At 48.6% G+C, this 24107-nt stretch overlaps 10 protein-coding genes across 10 annotated transcripts; 5 read left to right on the top strand and 5 right to left on the bottom strand.

Annotated features, from left to right (window-relative positions):
* Window positions 1–245: 245 nt before the first annotated feature.
* On the bottom strand, window positions 246–1682 carry FTJAE_5879 (aromatic-amino-acid decarboxylase; the record flags this gene model as incomplete). Its single annotated transcript, XM_037352433.1, has 1 exon — window positions 246–1682. One exon carries the CDS (start codon window positions 1680–1682, stop codon window positions 246–248), a length of 1437 nt encoding a protein of 478 aa, XP_037206934.1.
* A 915-nt stretch (window positions 1683–2597) lies between these two features.
* FTJAE_5878 (l diaminobutyrate decarboxylase) lies at window positions 2598–3960 on the bottom strand (the record flags this gene model as incomplete). Its single annotated transcript, XM_037352432.1, has 2 exons — window positions 2598–3586; window positions 3663–3960. 2 exons carry the CDS (start codon window positions 3958–3960, stop codon window positions 2598–2600), a joined length of 1287 nt encoding a protein of 428 aa, XP_037206933.1.
* A 1000-nt stretch (window positions 3961–4960) lies between these two features.
* FTJAE_5877 (gluconolactonase) lies at window positions 4961–6611 on the top strand (the record flags this gene model as incomplete). The annotated part of the gene is made up of 8 exons (XM_037352431.1): window positions 4961–5146; window positions 5194–5348; window positions 5404–5597; window positions 5650–5757; window positions 5821–6030; window positions 6095–6191; window positions 6242–6321; window positions 6403–6611. The coding sequence occupies 8 exons, from the start codon at window positions 4961–4963 to the stop codon at window positions 6609–6611; spliced, it is 1239 nt and encodes a 412-aa protein (XP_037206932.1).
* Window positions 6612–7807: 1196 nt separating this feature from the next.
* Window positions 7808–8841, top strand: FTJAE_5876 (uncharacterized protein; the record flags this gene model as incomplete). The annotated part of the gene is made up of 3 exons (XM_037352430.1): window positions 7808–7850; window positions 7993–8317; window positions 8391–8841. The coding sequence occupies 3 exons, from the start codon at window positions 7808–7810 to the stop codon at window positions 8839–8841; spliced, it is 819 nt and encodes a 272-aa protein (XP_037206931.1).
* A 205-nt stretch (window positions 8842–9046) lies between these two features.
* On the bottom strand, window positions 9047–12197 carry FTJAE_5875 (tol; the record flags this gene model as incomplete). Its single annotated transcript, XM_037352429.1, has 4 exons — window positions 9047–10890; window positions 10949–11289; window positions 11512–12129; window positions 12169–12197. The coding sequence occupies 4 exons, from the start codon at window positions 12195–12197 to the stop codon at window positions 9047–9049; spliced, it is 2832 nt and encodes a 943-aa protein (XP_037206930.1).
* Window positions 12198–13085: 888 nt separating this feature from the next.
* FTJAE_5874 (multidrug resistance) lies at window positions 13086–14588 on the top strand (the record flags this gene model as incomplete). Its single annotated transcript, XM_037352428.1, has 1 exon — window positions 13086–14588. One exon carries the CDS (start codon window positions 13086–13088, stop codon window positions 14586–14588), a length of 1503 nt encoding a protein of 500 aa, XP_037206929.1.
* Window positions 14589–14887: 299 nt separating this feature from the next.
* On the bottom strand, window positions 14888–16248 carry FTJAE_5873 (DNA repair exonuclease SIA1; the record flags this gene model as incomplete). The annotated part of the gene is made up of 2 exons (XM_037352427.1): window positions 14888–16047; window positions 16098–16248. The coding sequence occupies 2 exons, from the start codon at window positions 16246–16248 to the stop codon at window positions 14888–14890; spliced, it is 1311 nt and encodes a 436-aa protein (XP_037206928.1).
* Window positions 16249–19864: 3616 nt separating this feature from the next.
* FTJAE_5872 (nadph dehydrogenase 2) lies at window positions 19865–20859 on the top strand (the record flags this gene model as incomplete). Its single annotated transcript, XM_037352426.1, has 2 exons — window positions 19865–19949; window positions 20003–20859. 2 exons carry the CDS (start codon window positions 19865–19867, stop codon window positions 20857–20859), a joined length of 942 nt encoding a protein of 313 aa, XP_037206927.1.
* A 387-nt stretch (window positions 20860–21246) lies between these two features.
* FTJAE_5871 (haloacid dehalogenase type II) lies at window positions 21247–21966 on the top strand (the record flags this gene model as incomplete). Its single annotated transcript, XM_037352425.1, has 1 exon — window positions 21247–21966. The coding sequence occupies one exon, from the start codon at window positions 21247–21249 to the stop codon at window positions 21964–21966; it is 720 nt and encodes a 239-aa protein (XP_037206926.1).
* Window positions 21967–22699: 733 nt separating this feature from the next.
* Window positions 22700–23638, bottom strand: FTJAE_5870 (20beta-hydroxysteroid dehydrogenase; the record flags this gene model as incomplete). The annotated part of the gene is made up of 3 exons (XM_037352424.1): window positions 22700–22954; window positions 23005–23262; window positions 23306–23638. The coding sequence occupies 3 exons, from the start codon at window positions 23636–23638 to the stop codon at window positions 22700–22702; spliced, it is 846 nt and encodes a 281-aa protein (XP_037206925.1).
* Window positions 23639–24107: the final 469 nt, after the last annotated feature.

Genomic DNA, 24107 nt, shown 5'->3' with positions numbered 1-24107 from the left:
TCCGAGATAAGGTTGAAGGCCTCAACAAGAAGACGGCAGATGCACTTCGGAACATTCGCTGTGTCCGGAACTTCCGAAGGGCGGGCCTGGTGAAACCCTGGACATTTGTAAGCTGACATATTCATTGTTATTCCCGTCAATAATCATCAGTCAGCCTGAATCATCGGTCAATCCAACGTTGTGAAAGGCAATTTGTGTATCAGTTGAGTTACTGAGGTATCTTATCTGGCGTTGCAATGTTGTGATTATTGACTGCGTTTGGAAATGAGCTGTGCAACTTTGTCCGCCTGCTGAATAACCTCTACCATCTCACCCCCGCTTAGCACTGGGCTGATAGAGCAGATTCTCAGGACGACCCTCCCTCGTAGCTTCGTAGTCAGAATCAATCCAATGTTGTTTTCAACTAAACGCTTTGAGATCGCAGTGTTCAATTCATCCAACTCCTCCTCAGTCTTTTCCGCTGGTGCATATCGGAATGTCACAATCGCCATACTCGCTCGACTTGTGAGTTCCCAATCCGACAGCTTCAAAATCTCTGCTTCAGCAATTTCTGCCAGATGAAACCCGTGATCGATCATCTTCCCAAATCTTTCCACGCCGAGGACTCGTAGGGTGAACCATAGTTTCAGCGCTCTTGAAGGACGTGTTAGTTCCATGCCAAGATTCCAAAAATTGGGCATCTCTTCGTCATCGAGCGCGTCGCGAAGATAGTCGCCATCGTTGATGAATACTTTAATCAAGTTGACCTTGTTCCTCACAAGGATGAGACTACAGCTGTATGTCTGGAACAACCATTTGTGTGCATCCCAAGAGATACTGTCCGCCAGTCCAAGACCGTTGGTGACGGAGCTTCGAGTTGCAGCTAGAGAAGCGGACGCGCCGTATGCACCATCTATATGAAGCCAGATCTTCTCTTCGTCGCGTACCCGGGCGAGTGCCTCCAATGGATCGATGCTTCCAGTGTTTGTTGTCCCGCATGTTGCGACGATTACAAAAGGCTTCAGGCCTGCTTCCCGGTCTGTTTTGATGGCATCTCTCAAGGCGCTCACATTCATTTGAAAGCTCCCATTCGTCGGAACAACACGTATTTGACTTCTTCTGATACCAGTGATGCGAAGGGCCTTCTTGACAGAATGATGTGTCTGATCAGAGAGATATGCCACGCCCAGGTGTTCAGTATCGGGCTCCAATACACATTCTCTTGCAAGCACCATGCCGCTCATGTTTGCCATAGAGCCCCCTGAGACAAAGATACCTCCAGAGGTACCTGGAAGTCCAACTTTGGCAGATAGCCATTGCAGCAGCGTCTGCTCAACAACAACTACACCAGACCCCTGCAGTCTCGATCCAGCAAAAGAGTTGAAAGCGCTCGACAGACAATCGCCGATCCAAGAAAGTGGCGAGACAGGCGCTGGAATAAAGCAGAAAGCCTTGGGGTGGTTCATTCGCATTCTATAGTCAGAGATGGTGAACACATCCTCAATGGCTGCCTCCACAGAGTGAGCAACGCCAGGAGTGCTGATTGCTTTGAGCTGAGAGACATCGGTTCCTTGGGCTACTCGCAATAGAGGGTCTTCCCTAACCTTTTGGGTGGCCTGGAAGATCCGATCGAAGGCGGCCTGGAATGTAGAGCTTAGAGAGTCTAGTTCTGCGCCTTGATCTGGGGTTTCAAAAGAGTTCATCGTATTGCTGTGAGGATCGTGACGAGTAGTGCAACTTTTGGGAAGTCGGACTCTTATATGCTAACTACCTAGTACGTTTAGAGCGATGCGGCGGGCATTACGTGAAAGACATATGAAGGGCGCAAAAATGACTGAGTTGAACATGGCTTCCCCACCTTTCGTCATTGACGCCACGGCGAAGCATCAGTAGCCAAGCCTCCAGACATTCTCGTGCTTTATCTCCGAAGACGCCGCTTTTAGAGCCGTAGTTCAGGCACGGCGATCAGTAGCAATGCTAATATGGCACATCATAATCCTGGCTGCCAAGTGAGCGTCAAGTCAGACTATTATATCTTCATCCTACAGGCGAGCCAATATTCATATTAGATTGTACCAATGCCATAATTGCCATTACACGGCGATAATCACTTTATCGCCGGCCATTGATCGGATACAAAAAGTGCGCCCTGCATGATGGAAACACTATAGCGGAGGCGGTTGGCATTGTAACCTTCATCTACTAAGCACTAATATCAGAGGAACCCTCAGTCGCCATTCTGACAACCATCTCGTTGAACAGATCCCACCACTCAATATTCGGAACGGAGCGTACTCGCGGATCAGGCATCACCAATATGATATTAAGCTTTCCGGAAAATGTCCAAGCCCATGTTTGAGCTGAGTATGAATCAGTAAGTTTTGCTGTAAGAAAGACGTTGAGAGAAGCAGAAACGCTGCACTTACGTCCAAACAAGTTGCTAACTCGTGAATAAAACGAAAAGTCGTCAATGTTTAGCGCAGGCCTATCATTTGGGTCTCGAGATCCGTATGACCCTGGGAGATGATGGCCGTCCAAGAGACCTGCTGATGACAGAGGAGTAAACATGCCAGGTGATCTATCGATATCAATGCAAGAAGAAATGATTAGCAAAGAGCTTAATGATGGCGCAATGCCGAGGAGACTTGCGAAGGCAGTAGCCCGGCTTTCATCGCTTCCATTGCATGCGCAACACCACCAAACGCAGCTGGGCCTTGAGTCCAATCCACATGCTCACTCAAGTTGCTATTGACCGCCTCATCAGTTGCTTGACCAACATTTCGGGCAACTCCCCAAACAATCTTTCTCCAGGTCTCGTCCCCAATGGAAGCATCCTTGTTGCTGAGATATGGACCCACGTCAAAGGGAGACACAAGGAAAGTAGTCGCCATAACGGGCCCGATGTAGGCTGCCTCTTGACATATCTCGCTCAATCTAGTCTTCGTAGAAGCCGAATGACCCTGACTGCCACCGAAAGATGTCTGCCGCAGCCTGTTGCTCACACAGATAGGTGCCGCCGTCGTTCGGGTCGCATCTTCAGGAGGAAAGGTTTTGAGGAGTGCAAGCGCTTGCAAGGCCGTCAATAGTGCCGTTACAGTAACTCCATGCTCCTTGCAGAGCTTAAAGACTTTTTGCGTCGTCTCTTGCGACAACATCTGCCTTCTCACGGAATAGTCGGTGTCAGGTCGGTCTTTTGCTGGTTCTTGCGAGATAGGGCAGAGAGTGATATTGGCGAGATTGGCGCCAAGAAGCTGCGCTGCCTTTTCTTGAGACTCAAGAGCCAATGGAGTATCTCCAATAGGATCACGGAGAAAATCGAGATAGCAAGGGTGTAGCAAAGAGTGAGATGCATCTTTGTATGAAAGTGATAGTACTGTGGTGGTACTCAGGCCGTCTGCGAGGTTGCTGAGAAGGTTGTTGAGAATAGCCGCGCCGCTCCAGAAATCGTTTAATGCATGGTTGCAGCGGATTGCAAGGGCGAAGTTTCCCGCCTCAGAGGACGAAAAAACAAGCGACACGTGGATCAAATGGTCTCCGAGCTCAAGGCTGATGCGTTTCTCTGGGGTCGAGTAGAAGTCGTCCGTGAGTAGCTTCAAGCCCTCTTGAGCTGACTTATCGGTATGTAGAAACGGTAGTCCTCTGCTTAATCCTCTCAGAGAAGTCGCTGTCTGATGTGAGAGGACGGTAGACGAAGTCTCGAGACTTTGCAACCGCCGACTCTTCCTGGCCACGCTCAATGACTGCCAGGAGGGAAGGCTTCTCAAGACAAACGCGCGATACTGCTTCTTTGAACCAAGCCTCAACATGGGCTTCGCTGTTCATCTGGGACGCGTAAGACGGAGAAATTGTGAAGATGACAGCGCCCATCCATTCTGTCCAGCCGTCGTCCTCGAGCCACTGGTCGAACATGCGCTCGGGTCCGATGAGCGGCCGGCTCCAGAGGCCGTCACTTCGTTTCTTCCATGGAGAGACCTTGGGCATTATGAATTATTCTTCAAAGTTGCAGAAATGAGCAATGTGATGTTGGAGTCAACATTATCAACCCCGCTCATTGCTATAGTCTTCGCTGCGCCATGATCGTATCGTCGCTTATGTTGTCGAATTAGTGCCAAGAGGAGGCTAAATTCTCACGACGTGCCTCAGTACCCCGCTAGAGAATATCGTGCTATTTGCTATTCCGTAGCAGTATAGGATCCTTTCGTTTCGTTGAGGGTGCTTCCCGTCAATGATGAGCTAAGGGACGAACCGCATCGCGGTATTCTCACCTTGTGGATATAGCCAGCTTGCTCCAGTGGGGAAGCAGATGCTAAATAGACGTTGTCACTGAACGCCAATGAGCACAGCAACTAGTGATAGCGAAGAGACCAATAGTTCAGGATAGTGTAGCAGAATGCAATGCTATGTAGAATACGATTTCAGATATAAGTTATAACGAAACATCGCTAACTTCTCCTTGTAGGGGACATCTTCGTCGGAAATGCCCCGGTCTTGTTTTCCGCTGCTTCGGTTCGGTAGCCGGAATGCGGGCTTTTCCGTATGAACCGAACGAACCTCGAGTCTATGCTCAATATTCATGACATTATTTTGCGCTCTTCGTTTCAGATCGATATTTATAGAAGCCCAATAGTTAGTAACTATTTGTGAAACATTTTCGAGTTCACAGTCTCTTGTTGGACCCCATCAGGCTTCCCCACAGTCTCGTCGCATCCGCGCTGGCTTCACTTCTGTGCGACAACGATTGAGGGATTAACTAGACCAACAGCTTGTTGTTTCCACGGAAAAGCCTCACTACCCTGCATCATCAGTGACCCTCGTTCATGCCGATCAATTGGCGCGATCCCGAATACATCTTTTGAAGAGGCAGAACAAGGATACAGAAATGTCGACAAAGCGGGGTACATCGACAATAAAGAGTCAAGATGACTCTGTACGTCAAGGAACGAGCAAAACACAGAAAAGCTCAATTCTGACTCCTACCACTATGGCCATTGGAGTACTTGCCATTGGTGTCTTGGTTCCCTATGGTCTCGGCCTCTTCGGCGAGGCTCAGGCAAAGCCTACCGCCATTGACCCTGCCAAGCTACCAGCTACGGCCCAGATAATCGACCAGAAGAGCTTCAATGTTCTGAAGCATGTCCCTCCGCCAAAAGAAGCCAATGCTACAACTGTGAGTTAGCACAAACATGCCTATGACCTATGCTGACATAGTGATAGAGGTTCCTTTGGCCCGGAGTTACCTATGAATCCCTTACTGAACGACCATTTCATGTTTATGATGCAGAGTTCCTCGATATAATTGGAAGTAATCCAACATTGACTCTTCTCGCTACTTCAGAGAAGGATCCCATCTTCCACGAAGCTGTTGTATGGTTCGTGGACTCCACGGCCTATCCTTCGTTCAACAACTAACACACAATTATGTAGGAACCCTCCGACTGAAGAAGTTTTCTTTGTGCAGAATGCAGGCGATCCAGACGCTGGAACAGGACTTACAAAGTCATCTGTCATCCAAAAGATTTCTTTGGCTGAAGCTGAAGCTCTTAAGAATGGATCGCACACGGAGAGCCAAGTCAAGATTACCGTCATAGGCTCCGACCCGCAAGTCATCAACCCCAATGGTAAGTATAGTTCCCATATATCAGGGAGCATAAAGAAGCTCACAGTTCGCAGGTGGAACGAACTATAAGGGTCAGATCATCTTCGCAGGTGAAGGTCAAGGCGAGAAAATAGCCTCCGCTCTGTATCTGATGAACCCCGAAGCGCCATATAATACAACAAGTAAGGACTCAATCGCATCTTTGCGCCGTGGAAAGTTGGAAACTGCTAACTGGCTCATTATAGCACTTGTGAATAACTTCTTTGGCAGGCAATTCAACTCCCTTAACGATGTCTCTGTCAATCCACGCAACGGTGATATCTACTTCACAGATACCATGTACGGCTACTGGCAGTACTTCCGTCCTGTGCCTGGACTGCAAAACCAAGTCTATCGCTTCGACCCAGATACTGGAGCGTTGACCGTTGTTGCGGATGGCTTCGTCGCTCCAAATGGTGAGGCAACCAAAATTGCAACAATATCCAGGTGAGGTGGTTACTGACGATTAGGGAACAACAGGACTCACTTTCTCACCCGATGGACTCCACGCATATGTTACAGATACTGGCATAAGCAATGGACTATTCGGACAGAATTACACTCGTCCCGCCTCTATGTAAGCCTTGACTTTGGTAGTAACAATCAGACGTCTGATAGTAATAATAGTTACCGATTCGATGTACAAAAGGATGGTACATGGGACAACCGTAAGACGTTTGCCTTCACAGCAGCTCGTCTACCAGATGGTAAGCATGATTGGCTATTTCTTACTGCCAGTAGATCTGGTTCTAAAAAGCGAGAAGTATGCTAATTGTTTTTGACTCCAGGAATTCATTGTGATTCTAAAGGCAACGTCTACGCGGGCTGCGGCGATGGTGTGCATGTCTGGAACCGGTCCGGAAAGCTCATTGGTAAGATATATACAGGAACCAATGCCGCCAACTTCCAATTCACCGGCCAAGGACGCATGGTTATCATGGGGAGGACAAAACTGTTCTATGCTACTCTTGCCGCTTCTGGAGCACCATTAAGTTGAGCCGTTGACATGATCTGATGACTTGGCACATGATATTGATTTCAAATTGAAAGCTCAATTACAGGCCTACTGTTGCTTGGCCCTTTTACGAGGTTCGGAGACACAATATTGCATGCGCAAAATAACAGGTTTCTGCGTCTTGAGGGAGTTGCATAGGCATGGAATAGTGACTGAATTACCAGAACAAGCTAGGAAGTTGTCAATATCAAGCTTTAAGCTTAGTGATCGATCGCTATGGGTTACATCGTGATCAGGACACAGGGCGGCACAGCTCTCGGGCCCGAGGATCCATCCAGGTATCTGCCGATCCCTCACAAGGCTGTGCAGCTGATGCCGATCAATCAGGGGATGCTGACCGAAGCATCTCTGCCTAGTACGACAAAAGAATCCTACGATGATCATGGCCTTGATTGTGACGTCGGACAATAAATCTGTTTGCCGTCGACCTGGTTTTATGCATGAATGCTAGAATCCTTCGTGTTTAGTCCAAATTGGAACGGGATGAGAAGGTCCCTTGCAGAGTGACATTCAATGCTTCTGATCAGCGAGGGAGTGGAGCTGAAACAGAACACGACTTGCCTCTTTTGACTATGCCGCTTACTTCTGACGTCAGATCAGTTTGTAAGGTAGAATTGACTGTTCGTACAGCAGACCACTAACACCAAGTAGGTAGGTGGGTTTGTGCAGCAAAGAAGATACCAACCAAAAGAACAGCAGCATCAAGACATGAAACTTATAGAAAAGTATGGAAAACGCATTAATTTTATGTTACTAAGACTTTCTACCCAATGAACTTATCAAGAATAGCTCTCGCAAAGAATTGTGCTGTAGCAAAACTGCCCCCAATCCAACGCAGCCTCACAAACGTCCCGTCGACCCACGTGCCTGTCGATCAGTCTTGGCTTCAACCCGCCTCAGCATAGAAAACCCGACTCTGCAGCAGAGAATGGGCCATGATGTAATTGACTCTTCAGCCCGTTTCAACCAGGCAGTGCTGAAACAATCCTTCCAGAAAGAAGTACTGCGAATAGGCTGGAAGGATGCACTTTGACTTGGCCTATCATAGCACACAAATCGTATCCGCTAGCACTGCCGGCAGGTGATCTTGAACAACATACCCGACAACTGCATAACTTTCTTGCGATGTCGCCGCTGACAAGATTATGATCAACATGGATGCAACGCTCTTGCCCAAGATGTGCAGAGCTGAACCTCCGTGGACGAGCCGCGATCAAGGTTGTGAGTCGTAAAATGTTGATCTACTCAAGACGAGAACCTGTCCCCAAGAGCTTCAGACAAGTATAAGTACGACACCATCTACCCTCACTTTAACTCCGTCTCACCAACATCTTCACCTCCCATCACAACACCAAACCAACAGCCAGCATGCAGAATAAGTTCATCACCGCCGCCACCCTCCTGAGTGCCATGGCCTCAGTCCAGGCATCTCCCGTTTCCATCTCCAAGAGAGACGTTCTCACAGCCCTTCCTGGAGGCGCTTCTGACATTGAGAATAAGTTCCAGCCTGCTCTTGACTTCGACAGCGACGGTTGCTACCAGACCGCCGCCATCGATCCCTCTGGCAACTTGAATCCTGGTCATGGTGCCACTGGTACTCCCCAGGGAGACTGTCGTGATCCTCACCAGCTTGATAACAGCAACACCTACTCTCGCAAGCGCTGCAACAATGGCTTCTGTGCCATTATGTAAGTCTTGTTCCTCAACTTCAAAACGAGGGCTTCTTCATTCCAGCATACATGCTAACATTGTAACTCAAAGGTATGAGACCTACTATGAGAAAGACCAAGCCGTTGGTGGTAGCTTTCTCGGAGGTCACCGCCACGACTGGGAGAACATCGTTGTCTTCACCCAAGGCGACAATGTCGTCCGCGTAGCTCCGTCGTGCCACGGCAAATACGACGGCGCAAGCAACGAGTTTCCCAGCGACGGAAGCACCCCTCTTCTCGTCTATCACAAGGACGGTGCTGGAACTCACTGCTACCGCTTCGCCAACGACGACGACCAAGCCAACCCCGAGAACCCCACAGGTTCTTTCTTCAAGGCCCCTCTTGTTGGTTGGGATAACTGGCCTGATGTTGGCCTGCGAGACAAGATGCTCCAGAACTGGAGTGGAGGTGTTGGTCCCAAGCTGGATGATGAGTTTGGTGACTCGCTCAAGGCGGCTGCTGGTGATGGTGTTCAGGGCTTCGATCCTTACAAGGACGAGTAAAGATGAAGAGGTCTAAGGACATATCACTATTTTGTATCACTATTGAACATGATTGACTTTGATGAATGCATCACTTCAGAGCTTTCCCTTGGAGCATCATCCCGTGTTCTGTTACGTTCTGGCCGTGCTTTGCCCTGTATTGTATATTTCGAATTTCAGAGCCCTTTGACGTTGCTTTAGTATCATGATATGAGCACAAGCAAAGCTACCTGATCTCAATAATCCGTTGCAAGACCTCATCCATCTTCACATACGTACACTTGCCCCACTTCAGGTCCTTAAATCTATGCAGCCCATCATGCCTTGCGCACTCTTCCGGCATATGCTTATCAAACTCCTCAATCCCCTCCCAGAACCTCGTCACATCCTCAGGATAAGTGATCACGAAGGCTCCAAGTCGTATATACCATATGTGCCCGTTCTCACCCCGCCTTTCGTCTAGAGCGAGGCAGTATACACAGTTGGAGAAGTCCGTCCTGGCAAAGATGGGGACCGCAATGGGCGACTTGCAGTCTATAGCCTCTTGACTAAACTCCACATCCCAGTAGTTTCTACTTTGAACATCAATCGCTTCCTCGCCCCGGCCTCTCTCATGGGTCGCGGCTCTGAAGTTCATAAGTTTCATGCCGCTCACAGGCCCCAACTCCACGATAGTTAGGTAAGAACACCGCAGACGGAGAAATGAACCGGGTGAGGAGCAGTACCTCATGCTACTCAAATGCGTTGCTGGATTTAGCTTCTTGTCAGGGATGATATTTGTGTCGATGACTTTGGTGAAGTAGATGTTACCCGACCTTAACTCCTGTGGTACGATGGCAGCATCCTTGACAGAACACCACGACCATGTTGGAGCAATGTACTCGTCGTAGCGCTTCCCAGGCACTGAAAGTGCGTTGCCATCATATGTAAATGGATGATCGCGAGACATCGCTCGCCATACCAGTTGTCTCTCGGCATACGGCCGCCATAGCCCAGCGAGAAAAAGCCCTGTCGAGTTATGACACAATGAATCCGCTTCAGTCTGGCGATCTTCGACTTCATCTTCTCGCTCCGTCATCTGCTGAAAGACGGGGTACAGCACATCAATAAGGCCTGATAGCGCAACGAGCCTGTCGGTTGCAATCGTGAGCTGTCCCTGAGAGTAAGCTTGAACTATTTGATTCCAGTTCCGAAAAGCAGTCTCAGGACTAAGGCTAGACAGATTTCCATTTCGTGCGTCGAGAACAAACCTTTTCAGTGAAGTAAGTACGGCGGTATCCTCTCTTATTGTCGGGTCACCATATGGCAGTCTTTCGCACACTGCGTTTGAGCAACACTCGAGAGCAACTTGCTCAAGTCCCAGATGCAGTACTCTTGGCGGTAAAACACGCTCCTGGAGAGCACAGGCTCCTCGATTTAACTTTGAGTTTGAGATGCGTTCCCACCAGTTGTGATACTCGGATATGCAATAATCGCGAGGCGATTCATGGCCCCGTTCACGACGTATATATACCGGGTACCATGGATGGAGGGCTCGCTTGCTGGAAGGACAGAAGAGCCCTTGGTCCGCCGCATCATCTCCGTCCGCCGAGAGATTGAGACATGAGTTCCCGTAGATGGAAGACATACAACCAACCTCATGTTCCCGATCTGTAGGGTCGTCTTGGATTATACAGAGCGCGTCGATCCAGAGGTATTCGTGACTCAGCCTTTTGGTGGTGTTACATGCATCGATGAAGACGCGGGAGAGTTCATCAACAGGAATTGAGGACTTGAAGGCTTCGATGTTGCTGCGGGTAAGTTGAAGAGTGTTTCCTACACCCAGACAATGGCTCAGGGTCAGATACTCAGTGCCGTCGGGTAATTCCTGACCCTCAACTAGGCGGACTTGAAGCGCAGCCTGTGTATTACAGACGTAGAGCAGCCGGGTTGGCTTCCAGGTGGGTGTCCTCTGAAGTTTGCAATCTTTATGATATTTCTGGCATCGACCAAGCCATTCTCTGACCGACTTCCAAGTAGCGTCGGCCTGATCAGATCTAGGCAACGGCTTCAAGTTAATGTCTTTCGCACCTATACTCACCAGTCAGCTCCGGTGTATCTCACATTGGCCGTCCAAGCCTAAACCAACCATCGGTACTGATCGCATCGAGAGTCGCCCACGCATATCCCATGTGCGGCCATACAATGTATGGCAGCACCGAAGAACTCATAAATACAAGCGCCACGTCGCTAATGTCTTGCTCTAATGGATGCTGTCTCAGTAAGGCAACTTGGCCTCGAACTTTCAGGTTTTGACGTGAATGATCTAGGGCCCTAAGCCACATTGCACATAGTTGACAGTAGCGCGAGGATTCAGTGAGATCTGAGAGAGCTCTGGTGCGGATTAGCGGAATGAGCGCATCATCGTGACAAAATTCACAGAGAGTTTCATCTTGCACCGAGAGAAATTTCGTTGGCGGCGCAAGAGCACTGGACGGAGAGGTTAGAGTTGTCATATTCGTCAACGATTGTGAATTGTTGTGTAGCCTTCGCGAGATGAGAAATTGAGCGCTGAAAGGACGAGTGAGGCGAAGCTCGGCAACTTATAGCCGGCCGGCCTGCCCTCACAACGTACGTCAGGCGCAAACCCTCTTGACCCATGGAAGCTTTTGTCACGGGTGCAACATTCTTGCGAACGCCTGAAGCTGCTACCACCGATCATTGCGAACACCCATGAATGTGAACGTGTCGGGGCCTTGTGAATCCTGCGGAGTCGCCCAGAAGACAAGATCTCGGCTTGCTTTGAGGATCAAATTATCCTTGTCGATAAATTGCAGACTCATAAAGGATCTACCATCGGGGGTGTAGATTAATGGGACAAGTTCAAGGTCGACACTAGGATTGAGCCAGAACCGACCGGTGAGATTGTCGCGGTGCGCCTCACCTCTATCTTGGTATTCGAACCTGATGTATCTTCTCTGATAGCCGTGCGGACTGGGATCATAAAAACGGTCAAAGTAGTCCATAAAGTGGAGATCGAACTGGCTGTCGATAGGACCTAGTCGAGAAGATTCGCTTCTGGACATGGAAATCTCCAAGACTTCATATACTACGCGCACTTGGTCAGTCTTGTTTTTCTCTTCCTCTCCTGCATCTTCCCTGCGCTTTCTGATAGTGTCTTTGCGCTGGCAAAGCTCTCTTTTGCGTTCCTCCCTCTTCCCTCTCAGAAGTTGGTATTCTGCTGCCCCAGGCCCATTGTACGCTATAGCTTCGTCTGCGTTGGTCTCATCAAGGTCGGAGACATCTTCATCAAAGTCCCAGAGTATGACGCTATTTCTCCTTTTAACTACCTCAGAAACGCGATAGTACTAAGTAGGTAATTCTGAGGATGAAGTCATTGTTGAGATGATGGGTGATAAAAAGTTCCTGAGGGGTCAGCAATTCAGTGATGAAGTGCACTAAACTTTAGCGCTTTAGCTCCCCAAAATGAGACCTTTATGAGCACCTCGAAGGTCGGCATTAGAATTAAAACTGGGTAGGTAAAATAAGTGACAGGGATAAAAAAAAATGATAAATAACATATATCGCAGTGGACAAATGAAGAAAGGCAAAAAACGAATCCCCGAAACCTGGATCGAACAAGTGACCTTTCGGTGGCAATATCAGTTACAGCCGAACGCTCTTCCAGCTGAGCTATTCGGGGAGAAGGTCTGGATTCTTGACAAGAGGGCTTGCAATCGCAATTCACAATGTTCCTAAAGTAGAAAATTGCACCAAGTCTAACCGAGCATTCTGACCATTCATCATCGCCATGTTGCAATAGCTTCAGTCTCTTAGGTCCCATTCGGTATTGATATGTATGGTCATTTGATAGTCAGCTGTACAATGCTGTGACTCTTACTGGTCATCTTTCTGCTAGTCTCAATGACCCATGCGCAATTGACCTTCTGAATAGAGCCTCACCGAAGTAACCTTGTCGCTAACAAGGTTTTCACGTCAATAGCCACTGCAACGTCCTCATCGCCATTCGATCTCCGCTCCATATCCGAATACTACTTCCGACTCATCACCCGGAAATCCTCTTTCTGCTATTGACACTGACTCATTCGCCCAATGCGAAAATGTAAGCGAGGTCACAATGATGCCAGAACAAGTGACTCGGTGAAAAACACCGCCGATCACGGTGCCGATAACTCCGATCGGCGACACCCCGCAACGATCCATCCATATCATATCGACTCGAGCACGCGATCATATTCTCTTTCTCAACTTCAATCGCCCTCACAATGGCAACGCAACGATCCTCGCTTGGTCAAAAAGCTGGCTGGTTGTACCACGAGTCGGGAATCTCTGCTGTGTATGCTGCTGGTAGAGATGCCTGGCTGCTTATTCTCTCACGGACATGTCGCATGTTTGCATTCAAGGCTGTCACGCTTACGATAGCGCAGTTCTTCTCGGAACTGGGTTTCTCTGATTTCAGGATTGGATTGTTTATGAGTTTGACGCTGTTGGGTGATGTTGTGCTCGGCTTGGTTGTAACGCTCATGGCCGATGGGCTCGGTCGGCGGAGGGTATTGGTGGCGGGTGGCTTTTTGATGGCTGTCTCGGGCGCAATATTCTCAGTCTTTGAGAATTTCTGGATTCTCTTGTTCGCTGCCGTCGTTGGTGTGGTCAGCGCGAGCGGAAGCGACTTTGGTCCGTTCCGAGCCATCGAAGAGTCTATGCTGTCTCACATCACGACTCCGAAAACGAGAGCTGATGTCTTGGCTTGGTACATCACCAGTTCGAGTCTTGGGGCTGCAGGGGGTGCGGCACTGGCAGGAAGATTCGTCGAAAAGATGACAAAACGAGAGGGATGGAATCTCGTGAGGGCATACCATGCGACTTTCTGGGTGTACATCCTGATGGGTGCACTGAATGTCTTGTTTGCGTTTGTCATGAGTAACAAGACGGAAGCCCATCACGATGACTCTTCAGAAGCTTCAGACGAACTAGCTGAAGGACTTCTGCGCGAGTCGATGGATGAAGCGGAAGATGCTCGTAGGAGAAGACAGTCCGTGACATCAAATCATCCTGAGCCAGCGAGTCGCTTTTCAAGCGTTTCGTCGGGTACCAGGTCTGTCATGTACCGGTTATGGTTTCTCCTGACCATCGATTCACTTGCTGATGGCATGGTTTCGGAGTCTCTCACGACTTACTTTCTCGATCACAAGTTTTCACCTTCCAAGACTACCCTCGGAAACATCTTCTCATCAGCTCAGGTCTTGGCAACCGTCTCAACGGTCTTTGCAGGACCTCTATCTCGTCACCTGGGCCTCATCAACACCATGGTATTTACTCATCTGCCATCTTCAATTTCAGTCCTGTTCTTCCCTCTACCCAGTGGTCTGGTTCTCACAGTTATACTCCTCTTCATTCGTATGGGTCTAAACAACATGGATCAAGCACCCAGGGCAGCCTTCATCGCGGCTGTTGTAAAGCCTGAAGAGCGCACTGCTGTAATGGGGATTACTTCGACACTTCGAACTTTGGCCATGGCTACTGGTCCTTCGCTGACTGGAGGACTTGCTGAATCTGGAAAGTTCTGGATTGCTTTCTTGGTGGGTGGCGTCTTACGAATCATGTATGATTTGGGTCTCTGGTTTATGTTTGTAAACATGAGACTGCATAGTCACGAGACTCCTCATGAGGAGTCTGTTCCAAGAGGGCAGTCTATTGATGAAGAGGATGTGGAAATGTTGCGGCAGTCAATCGAGACTGAAAGTTCCGATGAGGAGCATCAAAAGTGATACATGGAAGAAGCTACGATAAGATATAATACTAAGCCGACGAACGAAACAGAAGGTAGCTGTACATATTGATCTTTTATGACCATAAAAGATTAGTGCGACAGCTACGAAAACGATGTTTATGGTTCTGGCTACACAAAAGCCAAACTGACATGGATGCTAGGTTCAGGGAACTTTACGAGTATATGACACAGCATGTGAAATTGGGATATACGTCATATTTATAGAATTGATTTTATGGTATGTAAAGACCATGGGTATCCATATCGTCGTGACTCATCTAAACAACGCCGTGAAGATTAAAAGCATAACCAAGCAATCGCAATCAACGATCCCCCAACAGCCGTCATGAGTTCAGACCCTGACAGAATGCTCTTCGCAGCACTTTCACTATCGCTACTACTGCCACTTAACGCCTCTGACATATAGGTCATGGTGTTCGGCGTAGCAGGGTAGTAGTCCTCGTTGTAGGTAGAGTTCAACGTCACACGCCCAACAACATCGCCAGATTCGAGACGGATATATGACTCCACGTCGCCCTTCTCCAACATATCCTCTGTGACAACGATCTCTCGTGCACCGCGGATCCAATCGCCGTAACCACCATATCCAGAATGTTGTCCGTAGCACAGATGAATACCGTTGCCTTCGACTGTCATTCCTTCGAGTTTCTTGTCCCAGCGATAACACCACGTGTTTCCGTGATCATGACCAGAAAATAATCCGATGACTCCGGGAACAGAAACCAAAGCCTCCATAAATGGCACGTCCTGGCCTCCGTAATCGCAAGTCTCATTGGGATCTGCGTTCTCACACCATCCGGCTCCTTGTTGGAACACTGGAGGATCCTCGTTGATGCCTGGCTGGTAGTTCTTTCGGATTCCAATCTCTGTTTGGAGTGCAACCGTGGCGTTTACTGGAATGTGGACGAATGCTAGCGATGGGAGAGTTTTGTTATACTTGTCGTTCAATTCGATGCTTGTTTCATTGAACCAATCAACAACACTCTGGTCAACCCAGTTTGGCTGATAAGATCCCTGATAATAGTTACCGCCGCGACTGTCGAAGAACCATAAGATGAGACTGGGACTGCAATCGCTGGTGTCGGTGCAGTCCGAAGGGTAAACAGGCAGATAGTAATTCGTAGTGCCCGACAACTTCTTGTTCACCATTTTCTGCGTGCGCGCTCCGGGGAACATTTGTTCGCGCTCGAGAATATCATCGCCAGCGATGTTGTAGTTATGGTCATGGTTGCCATATGTAGATGCCCAGGTCAAACTGCGGTTGACGATTGGCTCAACAATCATGTCAACGTAATGCGTACTGTTGTGAGCAAATGTTGAGTCTCCATTGATGAGATCGCCGTTGAGAACCACAAGATCAGGTCTGTCGTAGTCAAGGACTTTGCTGATCACTGCAACGGAATTGCGATCTTGCTCAGGACCTGTCGATGATTCATCTAGAACCGAAAGTCAATTACAATTCTCGCCAATTAATTGAAAAACTCACATTGTCCAAAATGCATATCGGAGAAGATGGCGATCTGAAAAGTGCCATTCTTGGTAAACCGCAATGGCTCGAGGTCGGTGTTGTTGACATCGGTAGCATAGCCAAGAGATGCTAATAAAGCTAAGCCAACAGTATGCCGTATCATAATCATGGTGTCCAACTTGACGATATCAATGGCGATAGTGAACGAAGTAAGTCACGATAGTTCCAGCCAAGCAATTGATCGACATATCGGCGGTCCAGCAGTTTTAAGCTAATCATCGAAACGAAGCATCGTCACATCGATGCGTCATTCCTGGAAGCATGAAAAGAAAAATACCATTCGACGATGCCTAATCAGTCTAGCCCTGGACGACGCACGGAGGTTAAAGAGGGGAAAGCATGCGACATCGTGTCAGGTCGTCGTGGTCAGGCGCGTAGGCCCAGCAAGGGAGACAGACAGTGGCGCTCTTCTGAAATCTACAGCGACGGGCCTAACGTTTTCGTTGGGAGAGGAAAACAAGTAACGGTAAAGACGGGAGTGGTTGAGAGGCATTCTGAGGCCTGTAAGTTATGCTGCTAGTTTAGTGAATTGGGCATCGATGATGCATTGTCTTGAATAGAGATAGACTATCTTGATACGAATATTATAGTTTAGATGCTACTGAGCCTGTTGATCAGGTATGTCTATGTCCATCTGCCGAACTCAATCACTCCAGGCGTGATCTGATGCATCGCACCGATCGATTTCGGCTCCGGAGCCGCGAAGTGGGCGCACATTTTGACCCGACCACCTTCGTCATCCCGTGGAGCTAGCAAACTCTAAAGGAGCGTAGCCTTGAAATTCGTGAATTTTCTGATCAATAATCGCTTCAATTGACGCGTAAGTCTCTGCGTCAACATTACCTAAGCCTCGTTCAAGACATGGGAACTTGACTTCAGCTGATGATTGGAGGCCGAATGCGGTAATTGAGCATGCGCCCACTTTCCGTGATGGGGTTTGACTCGGGATGAATGAGTGAGTGAGTGCTTGAGTGGGATAAATAAGACTAGACCGTGCCTGTTGCTGTTTTACCAGCCTTAGCTGCCGGTTCCTTGGCAGTTGTTAGCCCTTGTCTGATTTCCCCTTCTGCAGGGAGGAGACTCTGGCAGTCACCGACATGTTTTTATGAGAAATGCCGAATGCTCACTTCAGAGTCTAGCATTTGAGTCTGAAAAATGGCGACGGTGAATTAATGGGGGACTAGATACCGCTTACCCAGGCCTCAAGATTGAGATTGATGACGTCTAGGAAAACAGAGTGTACCGTAATTTGAGACATCGAGTCCTTGTCAATCGCAACCTTGTTTCAGTTGTCGACCCGACCGTGCAAGCGGTCAAAATGACTGCCGAAGCGTTGACCATCGAGACCTGATCCCGGCCTTGAGCTGACTGGAGCTGCTTCGCAAGGGAGAAGCCCAATGTTGCGAAAGGGTTGTACTTGACTGGAAACAACAATTAAGAGCACAACGCACTCTTGTATGTTTGGGAATACGAAAAGTAATTCGAGATTTGCGCTTTCGTGGGTCATGGTGATTTAATAAGTTTGAGAGCTTGGTTAGCAGCCGACTTGGCATCGGAAGAGCACTGCCCGTGAAGGGGAACCCAGCTTGTCAACAAATTGTCTGGGCGGTGAAACCGCATGACTTGGACATATCAAGGTGGCTCAAGTCAAATGACTCGACGATGGTTGGCCGGAAAGATAATTCTTCCGATATGGCTGACCAGCGTAACTGTCCAAGGAAAAACGTCCGTAACGAATCCCTTCATCACAGTATCACAGAAACCTTCCTTCGAGCTGGTTTCCACTACGATTTATAATAAGCGTGTTTAATTGGTACTACGTATAGCATTCGTAGCAGTCACATCATCAACTCACTCTGTACAACCATCGGCTGTCTGAGAACATCATGGCCAGGAATGAGATGCTACCCTGAAGCATGCTGAGATGAAAACACCTACAAATGCCTATATTTCTCAGTGACTCCGCGCCCCTACGTTACCGGATAGACTGGGTGAACAAAAATAACCCGTTCTGTTAACTCTTACATACATGCGATGTTCAGAACTGCAGTAGCAAGATGGTGTCTTGAACCTGGGTCCTGGTTCTGCCAAGCTGCAAATCGTTGAATCACATTGCCCCACGAAAGCTGAAGCTCCGAGATCGATCGACGGTTCATCTCGGTCCACCTTCTCCATCTAGACCCTACACCGCAAAGCGCTCAGATACAGTTTGCAGATCCCACAACTTCCATGACCCGCCTTCCACAAAGCGAAGCGAACTCAGTTTACTACGCGTTACCCATTGTATGGCGTTCCGCAAACACTAATGCACGGGTTGGTCCGTCCACCTGAAAGTGGCTGGCGTACAGCGTAAGACAACAACCTAGAAACGGTAAAAGATCGTGTGCAGCTGAGACATAAGCATCCCGTACTCGCCAATTTCGCTACTGGATTGGATGGGGAAAACGGGAACTGGAATGATGTCACAGAACAAGCAATGATCTGTGACCTTGAGATTGCTGAAGTTGGAGCATATGCCGGCTGTGAAGTTTCTTGGTTCCGGCATGTACTGTGTACGTTACTGCGCAGGGCACCGGTATAAGAAAAGAGACATTGAAGGATGAGAATTTGGAAACTTAAGACAGACAAGAATATCACGCGTCTGTTTGTGCCTCAATCCTCATGGGATCGAATTGCGTTTATAATTGTTGATGCACGCACTGAAAGCTACTCATTTTGGGGTTAAGGACAACAGAAGGTGAAAATGTTGAGTGTCAAGCCGGCTGTTACCGTGGAGGCTCATTTACCCTTGTCTAAGAGTTGTCTGAGTGAGTTCAATTGCCGGCCGCGACTTAGATTACCGACTGACAAAACGAGCAGGCGTTGAAAGAACCTACGCATATGACTACATCATTTTCTACCGATGGCTATCACCAGAACTTTACGAGAGGGGTCGAGTGATGGCGCGTTTGGTCGCTGAGATGATCGAAAAGAAGAGCCGTCGCATATGGCTTGACCAACACCAGATGACGAGAAGCACGGAAGCTGGAGAAGTGACCAAGAGGATTTCCAACACATTCTTGTCCGTGTCTCAAATTATTATTCTCGCTGCCCCGGGTGACTGGGACAGGTTTACAAACCCAAATGACATTCATCGATGGGAATGGGAGATGAGTCTTAGAAGTGGTGAGCGCAAGAGATACACAATCTCAGTCTGTTCAAAGCTGACAACTGACCCTCCAGACAAACAAGTTTGGCTACTTCAATACGGATTGCCAGATAATGGGCAGGCATTATCCAGAGCACAATTAGCAGAGGGCTTAGAAACATACTGCCCAAGACTGGCAGAACTCTTCAAAAGCAGGGATGTACACATACGGTCGTTGACGATGGACAGCATTGACGTGGTACTCAAAGAGATCGCCGAGGCCGCACAGTAAGAAACACCGAACGCGGGGTTGGCGGTGCACAAAGTAGACACGTATGTAGTTGTACAATGACATTTGTGATTCGGGGAAACCGGCAGTTCAGCTTAGTTTCACGATCGTCGCGGTGTGGCGTTGTGCCGAAAGTGTATGGAGCGGATAGACGAATGCAGTGAGACACGCATTAGGACGGAGACGGTAAAGACATTTAGCGGGGTGATTCCAGACTGGAGCGAGCATTGCCTAGCAGGATTAAATAAACAATTATCTGCTGGACGCTGGCGGGCATACCAGCTTCCCTCAATCGCATCCAACATCACCATGTCTATGCTCGATTCCATGACACCCGGCTCTAGCCATCACGCGAGCCTCGATCAGCCAATTGCATCCCAAACAGGAGCAATGTGTAGGTGGTTCACAGATTTCTGACTGAGGTTCATAAAACTGACGTCCATGCAGCAAAAGAAAGCCATGACATCCAAATTGCCTTCAAGGCGGGCAAAGAATATGTAGTCCCTTGGGAAGGCCAAGAAGAACAACGCATTGAGCAAGCGATGCAAGACCTTGGCTCGTACCTCAGCGATCTTGACCACTCGCTCTCCTACGAGGGGACTGACAAGAGAGTGGTATGGCGCAAGTCCTGCTGGTTTGCTAGTCAGGGCATTGGTCATCCCTTCTTGGACTCCGAGACCGACATTGCCAAATTTGACGGTGATCTGAAAGATGGCCTGACAGGGCTTCAAGCGTTGCATGAAGCCAGAACCCGAGAGTCAGCACACTGTCTGAAGTCTGCGCTCGACAGTGCCTTGGTAACGACTAGTATGGCTGTTGGCATTGACCCTGCATTGATGCAGCGGTGTACAGTTCGCTACCGTGCTATCAAGTACACGCCCCATGCTGGTGCTCCCGGTGGCATTGGCCTTCATCCAGATGGAAACCTCCTCTCTGCCCTCATCACAAACGGGCCAGGACTTCGGGTCTATGACCTCGATGGAACAGTGCGCTTTCCTGGACATAAAGGCACTATCATGATGGGTGGCTCAACGCTCTACCGCTGGGCCAATGAGTTCATCCCGACTTTTCATGATGTTGATATCAGTGGGAATGAAGTCAAAGTGTCCATCGTGGCCTTCTTCAACTTCCCTGACATGGAGACGATACCGAGGACTTTAAGAGCCGATGGTGATAATTTCTTTCATGATATTCGACGGATCAAGGAAGATGACAAACTTCCAAGCGGGGAGCTGTCGGCGCTATGGGATGTTATCATCAAGAACCACCAGTTATCTCTACCTCCAGTTCTTGCAAGTGGATGACCTTATTTCTACCATGGTGGCCTAGCTAAGATCTTTGTGATAAACATTTAAATGAACAATTCTCTCATATCGACCTATGTTAATTGATAGACCCACGATTCGAGTCGAATGAGGGCTCGATTTATTGACAATTTTGATGCTGTTCCAAGTCTTTGATGCTATCGTGTCAATCTTGAGCTGACCGATAGACCACAATTTATGATGCAACCAATCATCTAAAGGGCGTACGGCCCTGAGCGAAATAAGCAGGTCGTGTCATGATTTCTAATCACGTCATATCATAAGCGCTCATCTCCAGCAATCAAGCGCAGCACTTCCAATATTTATATGCTAAGTTCTTTCCACTTACCTTGGCAATCTTGCAATAATTACAAAAGCTTCAGCATCATGTCGCAACCAACGAAAATAAAAGCAGTCTTCTTTGACTTCATGGGAACATGCCTCGATTGGCACAGTAGTGTCGTGCAGGCTCTACCCCCCGCCATTCCCAAAGCCGAAGCCTCTAAACTCGCTATTGAATGGCGGCGACGTTACTTCATCGCCAACAGAGAGCGCCTTGCCCAAAAGCTTGCGCCCGAAGATATAGACGACACGCTCATTCGCGTGCTTGACAACGTACTGGAAGACTCACCAGAGTATAAGCAACATTTCGATGCGCCAATCAAAGAACAATTGATTACTGCCTGGCATTCTCAGCCAGCTTGGCCAGAAGTTAGACATGCAATTCAGTCGATCCGAGAAGACCTTGGTCTGGAAGTCTTTGTTCACGCCAATGGCACAACACGCCTGCAGCTTGACCTAACTCGCTTTGCTGGGCTCAACTTCAACATGCTCTTCTCTAGCCAACTGTTGGGGACGTACAAGCCAGATCCGGAGGCGTACAACAAGGCGTTGCGACTCGTCAAGCTCAAGCCTGAAGAAGTTGTGTTGGTTGCGGCTCACGCATTTGATCTGAGAGGAGCGCAAAATGTTGGAATCAAGACTATCTACATTCATCGTTGGACTGATGATGTTGATGAGGATATGGACAAGGTGAAGGGAGAGTTTGGTGCTTTTCTGGAGGGGATGGAGGATTTGCCTGCCACAATTGAGAGAATGCAATCTTGAGGACACACTGGCGTTGGCACATTGGTAAATCCCAGTTGTTTCATTGGCCTTCTCAGTTTGATCAATGCTTTGGCTGAAGGCTCCACGCCACTTCTCCCTCGGTCCACAGTGGAGTTTGACAGCATGCGTAGCACGCTTGACATTCAACATCAGATAAACAGAGAATTGATTTAGGACTACAGAATAACTAAAACTGATCAGTAACAAGTAGCCTATTGCTTGAAGACTCCAATTTGAGGTCAAAGTTTGGCGTGGTGGCGCAACCTAAAACTCAAATCACAACACCAACATATTCGCAAATACGACACAAACGTCTCTAAAAATAGCTCCGGTGCGCTGGCGCAATGGTAGCGCGTAGTCCTCCTAAGACTAAGGCTCAGGGTTCGAGTCCCTGGTGTATCGAACCTTTTGATGGTTGGATTGTCAGGATGTGTTTGGCGAACTTTTTGACTTTTTGGCTGATTCACGACACTCTGCGGCATCGTTCATCAGGATGGGTTGTGGGGCTACCCTTCGCTGGCATTTGCATGAAGTCATTGTTGTCTAACGTATGATATAGGATTGCAAGATGATCTGCTGGTTGTTATCGCATCGTAGACTCATATTAGACTGCAGACTATCGATCGAACACTCAATTGATTCAAACTAGGCCTAGAATAGCTCATTCAACTGTCACCTATAATGAGGAATATTACATCTTTGCGAATTGGTCACCACTTTGAGCCCCATGGTCTCAGAGATCCATCTTGGCCATGGTTTCTTCAGCTTCCTGCTTCCACTCCTCACGCCATCGAGACAGAGGGGGCCGTCTCTGAACGACATCGCCCGCAGCCCAAGTGATACGCTTCTTGTCCTGCTCCTCTGTAACATCGTTGTCGGGGCAGATGATGTAGAACTCGTTCTTCCCCATCTTCTCGTACAGATAATCTGCCACCTGCTCCGCTGTCCAGGCTCCAGCTGGCTTCACACCACCCGGCGTTGCTCTCGTCTGTTAAGCATTGTCAGTCACTATCCCTAAACTTGGAAGCATTCTCTTACCAGACCGGTGTAAGTCCATCCGGGCACAAGCAGATGCACGCTGGTGCTTGCGTCCTTCAGATCCCAGCTCAAATGTTCAGCAAGAGTCTTGACCGCAGCTTTGGAGGCGTTGTATGCTGGATTTCCAGGTGGGTTGGTAATACCCTGCTTGCTACCAGTGATGACGATGCTCGTTGGCTTTGACTTGGCGGCGTCTTGGACCACGGAGAGAAACGTGTTTATGCCATGAATGACGCCGAACAAATTGGTTTCGAGGGTCTTGTTTGTTAGCATTTGTCGCGCCATCCCAGTTTCAACGTACATCTCTGAAGTAATCTTCATCTCCCCAGGTACCCCTTAAACCTCGGCCAGCGTTCAAGACCAAGAACTCAATGCTGCCAAACCTGTCCAAAGCGAGTTTTTTCAGCGCCTGCCAATCCGAGGTCAATGAGACATCAACCTTGGAGGTAACGACGTCAGAGTCATGGGGGAAGTGCGTCTTAGTCAGAGCCTCCAGAGCTTCCTCGTTGTTATCAACGAGCAATGTGCGCATGCCCTTGCTGCGACATGTTTTGGCAATGGCCAGTCCGATGCCTGAGCCAGCTCCGGTGATCAATGCAGTGGAGCCTGGGCTAAAAACGTCGGTCGGAGACATATTTGCTGTATTAGACGATGGCTTGGGGGGCGATAAACTTGGATCTCAAGGCAAGGAGAATTGGTAGCTGGTTAGAGGTTATGAAGCAGGCTTCATAACATCGGCCTTTATATCATGAGTTCGGACTTAACGCATTGTCATCAACCCGAATGGTCATCCCCGCATCAGGGTAGGCTTGAGGCGGGGCATGAGCACATCTGTTAGCGAATATTAAGGTGGAACAGCACGGTACTCATCTATGCACGTCAAAATGGTGGAGATAGAAGTAGTTAAAGTCGTCCTTCATCGCTTTCATTAACAATCCTCATCATTCCACTTCAAGACTTTAGGGTAGTCTCTTCGCAACATCACTCCATAGACTTATGAATTGTTGGTAATTTTCGGTCATCATATCTCTATGTCTAGCTTCCGATTTGTATCATTCTGCTTTAATCCGTTTAGACCTGTTGTCCTACGGCAACTTCGTGAT

Source organism: Fusarium tjaetaba (genome assembly GCF_013396195.1).
Source record: "Fusarium tjaetaba strain NRRL 66243 chromosome Unknown NRRL66243_c0000113, whole genome shotgun sequence".
In the NCBI taxonomy this organism is placed as follows: Eukaryota; Fungi; Ascomycota; class Sordariomycetes; order Hypocreales; family Nectriaceae; genus Fusarium; species Fusarium tjaetaba.
The sequence above is the reverse complement of the archived record's forward strand: the minus strand, read 5'-3'. Positions and strand labels throughout refer to the sequence as shown.